Raw genomic sequence first — 8,002 nt, 5'->3', positions numbered from 1 at the left:
CAAAGGAGATGGAACAGCCACATAAACTGAACTGGACAATCTGGGGAGTGATGGTCTCCAGAGAGACTAAAGCGAAGAAAAGTTGGTGAGTCATAGCTTTGGAGTCTTTTCTAAAATAGAAGAAAAGAAGAATTTCCTTCTCACCCAGGAGACTAGTTACCAGGTCGTGTCTAGCCTAATGGAGGAATTTGGGGCAGCCCTAACTGTGGAATCCCTCTAAAGCAGCACCTTCAGAGGGACATTTTCAGGATTTATCACAGCAGCCAAGAAATTTTTTTTTTTTTCCCCATGGATGACATGCAACAATGAATGGGGGTGGTGGATTGATTGATTGTATGTGTTATTTCCTGATTTTCATTATAGCCCGAACCATATCACAAAGTGTAAAACAATATAGATTCCCTTTGTAATCAGAATTACAGAAAGCCCATATGGGGGTTCTTAATTTTTATTGTTGTTAAAGATTGCTAATCTGGTCAATGCATCAAGTACAGATTTTTCTTTTTGCCAGAGCTCTAGATGGACGATTTCCGATTGTCACAAAGGTGGCATGACTATGTTAGCAAGTTGCTAATGGGGGAGCTATTTCCATTATTAAAAAGTTTTTTTTACAAGGGTTTTCGGTGATTTAATTATGTTGCAGAACATCCTGTACTGCTTTGTCTTGGCTGACCATAAGGCATTGCTTCCTAATTTTTCTGAGTCATGGCATATTTGAAACTGAACTATTTAGCAATAGCCTGCTGACAGTGTCAACATGATTGCTGGCAGTACTAGGCAGGAACATGTGAGACTGGTCCACCCCCATTCTATCCAGTTCATGAACCTGCCAAAAAAAAAAAAAAAAAAACCACAAGAGAAAGGGTATCCGGACTTACTTGCATTCTGTATTGAAAATCATAACTATTTTGAATTGATTCTACATAGGATAGGGCCAGATTGTCCTTATGCTAAACCCAATCCTTATGCTAATTTTATACAACTCTTGAGCAAATTTCAAAAACTCTACAAATTGAGAATGTTGCCCTTTGGTGCAACTTGGAACAGAGAAGAGAATGCTGAAAAGAAGACAAAAGAAGAATCAGAAAGAGAATGGATGTTTCCACCCATTTTTTCCTCTTGTCCCATTCACGACTCATTTAGTCCTGACCATTGCATTATTAGGGAAGGAATGTGGATGGTGATCTTCCCCCCCAAAAAAGATTATTCACCTCATCATTTGCTGGATGTACTTGAAAGCAACGATTGTTCCCAGAGGTGGTATTCAGCGGGTTCTGGCCAGTTCTGGAGAACTGGTAGCGGAAATTTTGAATAGTTCGGAGAACCAGGAAAAACCACCTCCGACTGGCCTTGCCCCCATCTATTCTCTGCCTCCCAAGTCCCAGCTGATTGGCTGGTCTTTTTTTGTTGTCCTGCATAGGAGAACGGAGCTGGAAAGCAGGTTAGTGGGGTAGGAAGGGAATGGGATTTTGCAGTAACCTTCCCCTGGAGTGGGGAGGGAATGGAGATTTTGCAGCAGGGGTGGGATTCTACAGGTTCGCACCTATTCTCTAGAACCGGTTGTTAACATTCTAAGCAGTTTGGAGAACCGGTTGTTAGAAGAAATTACTGGCCTAATCCTTTAAGGAAGGCAGGAAGGAAATATTCTGGTGTTGCTTACGGAAACTGCCTCTCCATTAACTCTTATTACATTCTTGGCAGGACTAGATTTCCTTCTCAGGTACTTCTCTGGAGTTTTTTTTCCTCCTTTGCTGGTACTTTGCTTGCGTGGAGTGACCATTCAAAGTTACAATGGCACTGAAAAAAGTGACTTATGGCCATTTTTCACGCTTACGACTGTTGTAGCATCCCCACAGTCATGAGAGGCTAGGCGAGGAGATGCATGCCTTGATGTGAGTGATGTTGAGTTGGCCACGCCCAGCCAGTCATATGACCACCAAGCCATGCCCACCAGCTAAGCCACGCCCACAGGACCGGTTGTTAAAAAATTTGAATCCCACCCATGTTTTGCAGCAACCTTCCTCCAGGACTGGGGAGGGAATGGGGATTTTGCAATATCCTTCCCCTGCCATGCCCACCAAGCCACACCCACCAAGCCACACCACGCCCACAGAACCAGTAATAAAAATTTTGAATCCCACCACTGGTTAGTCCCCAAACTTTTTGGCACCAGAGACCAATTTTGTGGAAGACAATTTTTCCATGGACTGGGGAGGGGGGACGGGATGGTTTTGGTTTCACTTACTCACCCATCACTCAACTCCAGCTGTGTGGCCCAGGTTCTAACAGGCCATGGACCACTACTGATTGGGGACCACTGCTTTAAAGATTTTTATTCAGTAGAAAAAATGCACATTATTTTTGTTTGGCTAAATAAACATCACTAGGTTTACTGAAGCTGCATGACACGAGACTAATTGATGATTTTTAAAATTTTAATTAGGATGGAATCTTAAGGATGTGAATTAGAGAAGTCTGAGAAAGTGAGGTTCAGTAATTTATGAGAAATGATTCTACTGCAGCTTTTGTGATGCTCATAGCCTGCAGCCATGGATCATGTTATTCCCTTTAGCAATAGTACTTAGACTTACATACTACTTCACAGTGCTTTATAGTCCTCTCTAAGCAGTTTACAGAGTCAGCATATTGCCTCCAACAAACTGAGTCCTCATTTTACCAACCTTGGAAGGATGGAAAGCTGAGTCAACCCTGAGCTGGTGAGACTCGAACTGCCGAATTGCTGGCAGCTGATAGCAGAATTAGCCTGCAGTACTGCATTCTAACCACTGCATCACCACAGCTCTTTAGCTCCAAATGATTTGTGCTGAGGATCTAAAACACATTTTACCCAATGTTTTCTTTCAGGGAAGTTTGCTAGTTATTTACTGCATGTATTTGGGCACAAATTTATTCCACTAAGATGGATCAGCTCCTTCCTTGCTAATGACTACTTCTTTTCACTGATGCCAAGCATTTGAATTTCTTTTGAAATTGGTAGGTCACGTGTAGGTTAGTCATAGTTTGAGCAATCCCATCTTCATGCCTTGACCATAAAAAATGAAATCAGAGCTAAGAATCAAACAATACTATTGCAGTTAAGAGCCATTTGTTTTCGTTGCATTTGATCCCTGATTTTGATCTGTTTAGACAAAAGTATTATTTTGTGATTTTGCCATTCTGATGTAATTTTTTTTACAGAGGAATGCAGCAGAACTTTAGCAATAAAAAATTTCCCTGGATTTTTCCCCTCTGCCCTTTCTGTATTGACTGATAATGTGTATACAGTATACAGTATACTGTGGGATGGGAGGTTGGAAGGTCTATTTGAAATCCAAACAGATTTTTTTTCACCTCAATGATTTCATATCTTTCTGGTTGTGATTTTTTTAAACCATAATAATGATAAGAGTACTTACAGTACAGAAACACAATTGCTTGGATAACAGATGTAGTGATTAACCTTACCAGTGTTATTTTAAATAGCAGATCATGGGGACTATGGAACTAATATAATCCCAAAATATATAAGAATTGCTGAACCTGGATTTTTCATGGCATTGTTTTTTTGGAGAGGAGTATATGTGTGCATGCAAGTTTATAGCATAATATTAATAATATTATTATAATATAATAATAATAATATAATATAATATTAATAATATTATAATATTAATAATATAATATTAATAATTATGACTAATTGTATACAGCATAAGGTTTCATCAAACACATCTTCCCCAAACCACTGAAAATCCACTAGTTTGTGACAGAAATATTTAAATATTGGAGAAGTAACCATGCTGATTTCATTTCATTTAAATGTTATAAATTAAGCATAGTTCTTTTTTTCCTTTCTAATACCAGCTCTTTTTGGTGGATTGAAGTCTCTTAGAATATCTCTCCATATCCATTTTTTGTCTTTTCTTTTCTGAGACATTATATCATTTAAATAATGATATAATTCCATATTAAATTTGAAAGGGATTGGCAAACAAATGAAAGGTTAAATGCATTTTTTACAAATATCAAAGGTTTGTATAAATAATAGGAATGCAGACACATTGTTCAGGTGACACATGCAAAGTTGACAAGCAAAGTACACATGTCATCTGAACAATGTGTCTGCATGTTATGACTTTCTGCTTTTGTCCCTATCGGTAGACATACTCTGTTAAACATGAATTCTACAACTGATGTACCTTAAGCTTTTTAAAAAAGACTTTCATTTCTTATAAAAGCTATATTGCTTATAATGATTCATTGCACTTTTTATGGGTTAGATCCAGATTTATTTTTACCAAGAATTGTGTTTGGAAAAGTTCTATTGAACTAAAAAAACCACCAGTTTCCAGGATGCTGAATAATGCAAGTTGGAGATTTAAAGATCCTATTATGACTTGGTGGCAGAGGTGGTATTCAGCAGGTTCTGACCAGTTCTGGAGAACTGGTAGCAGAAATTTTGAGTACTTTGGAGAACCAGCAAATACCACCTCTGACTGGAGATTTTACAGTATCCTTACCCTGCCACGCCCACCAAGCCACGCCCACAGAACTAGTAGTAAAAAAATTTGAATCCCACCACTGCTTGGTGGGATATAAGTTTTGCTCTGTAAAATCTTTCCTTTATTATTCTTTTGTCCTGTTGAAACTGCAAAACCCTTTTGAGGCCTTAGAATTTTTGTGTTTGTGTTGTTTAATTGTGTGGAATGTGGGAATATACAGTATAACACAGTCGTGTAGTTAGCAAAAGAAGAAAGAAGCTTGATTTTTGCGAAATAGCAACAAAAGGGCTTCCTGATTTGGGGGAGGAGGGTATTCCCAGATTTAGCATCTGAGCCTTCCTTAGACCTGTCCTTCCATTAACTTCCCAAGACCCTCTCTCATAGTTTCCTCTCCTGCTGGAATATAATCTGTGAGGAGGTGACCAGAGGTAGTATTCAGCAGGTTCTGACCAGTTCTGGAGAGCCGGTAGCGGAAATTTTGAGGAGTTCCGAGAACCAGCATAAATCCCACCTCTGACAGGAGATTTTACAGTATCCTTCCCCTGCCATGCCCACCAAGCCACGCCCACAGAACCGGTAGTAAAAGAATTTGAATCCCACCACTGGAGGTGACCAATGTTGCCATTCTTTGATTGGTAGTTCTACCAGCCAATTGTCACATCTTTGAAAAGATAGTTCAAATTCCTCTTCGTATTACTTTTCAAATTCTTCTTCATGGTTCATTAGATTGGGAGAACGTTTTGAACATCTGTTTTGCTTTTCTAAAGGAGCAAGAATGTTTTCCTGTACCTTCATCTACGTTCATCACCATTAACTTAAATTTGCAGTGGTCACAGGGTGACTCTGGAGGCAAATGTCTTATCACCAACTTCCCTAGAAGTGATGAGACTTCCAGCTAGCACTGCCTATGACATTTATCACACTTGATCTCCTCATAAAGTCTAGCTTTTGTGTAAAAGTCATCCTATTCTGCTTTTTTTTAAAAAAAACATGACAGCTATGTAAGGCAATAGGGTTCCATATAGTGGGGGGGCTGCTGCTGGTTCAGACTGGTTCTAGCGAACTGGTAGTTCCAATGATCAGCTGGCCACACCCACCCACCCACCTCACCCTATCCTGTCCTATATTACCGACTTTCTGAGCTCAGCTGATTCCCATGGCACAGTGGATTTCCGTGCCTCAGCTGTTTTACTTATCGGGGCTGCCCTAGAAGGTAAGCTTTTTAGGTTCAAATTGGTGGTTTTTGAACGCTGCACAGCACGCACTCACAGAACCACAGGTCGTTCCATATTTAGAATATCTTGCTCAAAATCCATTTATAGAGGAAGAAGTGACTAACTCAGAAGCAGCCCAAACTGGATTAGATTATTTCCAGAGATCCAATCGATATCCCAAATCCTTTTGGAGAATTTCTGCACATACCCTGTTTATCTGTTATCAACAGCTGTGACCGTGGCTTATTTTGTTCAATGCCTATTGTTTATTTTCTAACCAACTTTAAAACAAAAAGAAACCTCAATCAGATTCATGAATGGAAAACGCAAGATACCATCCAACAGGCACACATGGTGCTCAGAGCAAACTGGAAATGACCGCTTTTATTAAAATATGACAGTATATTACCAAGGGTATAGATTTTCTTATTTCTAATGTCTGTTATATTGTCAGCTGTCTTTATCTTGAAAGGGAGCTTAGAAAAATCTTTGTAAAGGCAGTCCTCAACTTACAACAGTTCATTTAGTGACTGTTTGAAGTTACAGCAACACTGAAAAGTGACTTATGACCATTTTTCACACTTATGACCATTGTAGCATCCCCCATGTTCATGGGGGGGATCCAAAATTTGGATGTTTGGCAACTGGTTCATATTTATGATGGTTGCAGTGTTGCCAGATTATGGGAACAACTTTGCAACCACCTGACAAGCAAAATCAATGGGGGAAGCCAGATTCACTTCACAACCGGGTTATTAACTTAACAACTGCAATGATTCACTTAACAATCATGGCAAGAAAGTCATAAAATGGAGCAAAACTTAAATGTCTCAAAAAGCAACATAAACTTTGGTCTCAATTATAGGACTACCTGTATTCCAGCAATACCACATTTATCTGATTTGGGAATTGTCCACTGACTTGTTATCACTTTTTGAGATAAAGGGGTTGGTGGTCTTATATTTGTGTTCACAAAATGCTTGGAGAGTTTGAGAGGTATAGGCATGCCAGATATGCATTCAAGAGTGGCTCTTCTATCATATGATGAGATCTATATGTATCACTCAGAAAAGCAGGCCAGTTCTGGTAGTATTATTCGAAAGGGAGACTGGAGGCTACTGCTTCTAGGACATCATTTCTTCCTGGTTTCACAATTTGTTTCTGCATTGTTCTCTGAGTAAAGTTTGAAGCTCCTTCCTAGAGCAAACAGGTCTGCTTCTGCTTCTCATGAAGACTGCTTATTTTGACTTACGGGTAGGTGCATGAGAAGGGCAAGGTCACTGTAGAACAAATGTGCCTCTGTGTATATTTCTTGTGATCACATTGCCACCTGAAGCGTTTATTTAGTTTGCTAACTTCCACTCCTCCTCCCTGCTTCCCCACTCCCTTTTTCTGTAGATTTCATAAAACAAAGTCGAGAGAAGTTGGAACAGACCATCAAGGCCTCCAGTTCCAGGCTGTGCTCCTAGTGAGTATCTGTTTTTTTTCTGTCAATGGGGTGCTGTTCCTTTAAAATTCAGCCTGAGGATGCCCTCCTACCAGGAATAAGCAGTGAATTGAGCCGACTGGCACAGGCATGATGCAGAGGGAACCACGACTTGCACAAACTGGGATTTGTTACTCAATATGGCTTTGTTACACTGCTCCGCTTCCAAGGAGAGCTTTTTGTCAGGCAGATGTAAGTAAGGGACTTAAGTAAGATACCCGAAAATGAGACTTAATTCTGGGGCCTATAGAGGATATTTTGAAATGTGGCACTTTTACTTAATGTCTTTGCTTTTAAGAAATAAGGGGATATGCTAGCGTGGAACTGCCAAATGATTATTTTTTTTTAGCCTTTGCCTTTACAACTGGAAATGTCTCATGTTTGGTTTGTGGGAGTTTGCTCCAAAAAATGTTAGGATTAGAGTTTTCAGAGTATATATAGATACTCTGCAGTTAATCCTTCCTTGTTACAAAATGTCATTCTTTGAATGTAGTCTGCTAATAATTTCACAGGGAACAAGGAGGAGAAATGTACAACAGGAGTATCTATTAAGGGCTAATTGTAACTTGGGGGTGGATTTACAGTGGGGAAATAGTAAAGAGATGGCTTTGAAAACTTCAAAAAGACTTTGAAAGATCTAATTACACCTTTAATTGTAAAAGTGTGTAAAGTATACAAATTGCCTCGACAATTCTAACTATTCGGTGATAAAAGCAGGAAAAAATAGATTAATTTGCTGACAAGGTTTTAATTAATCCTCACTTAAAATAGGACAAGAAATGGCTGAATGCCATTCCAAC

General features: G+C 39.4%; 1 protein-coding gene across 3 annotated transcripts in view; it reads left to right on the top strand.

The window, feature by feature from the left end:
• SGK2 (serum/glucocorticoid regulated kinase 2) overlaps positions 1–8,002 on the top strand; it is a 37,917-nt gene that overhangs the window by 15,066 nt on the left and 14,849 nt on the right. For 2 of the 3 annotated variants that reach the window (XM_026682444.2, XM_026682442.2), the window contains one exon: positions 7,115–7,184. Coding sequence is in view for 1 of the 3 variants with exons in the window: in XM_026682442.2 (XP_026538227.1) it covers positions 7,115–7,184 (70 nt within the window). In the remaining 2 variants the exon portion in view is untranslated. Of the gene's footprint in view, positions 1–7,114; positions 7,395–8,002 lie in introns of all 3 variants that reach the window. The other variant, XM_087959383.1, reaches the window with a different exon arrangement.

This window comes from Notechis scutatus, chromosome 3 (assembly GCF_049901735.1).
Source record: "Notechis scutatus isolate UNSWTSFEM ecotype Mainland chromosome 3, rNotScu1.2, whole genome shotgun sequence".
Classification (NCBI taxonomy): Eukaryota; Metazoa; Chordata; class Lepidosauria; order Squamata; family Elapidae; genus Notechis; species Notechis scutatus.
Note: the sequence above shows the minus strand (reverse complement) of the source record. Positions and strands in the feature narration are given on the sequence as shown.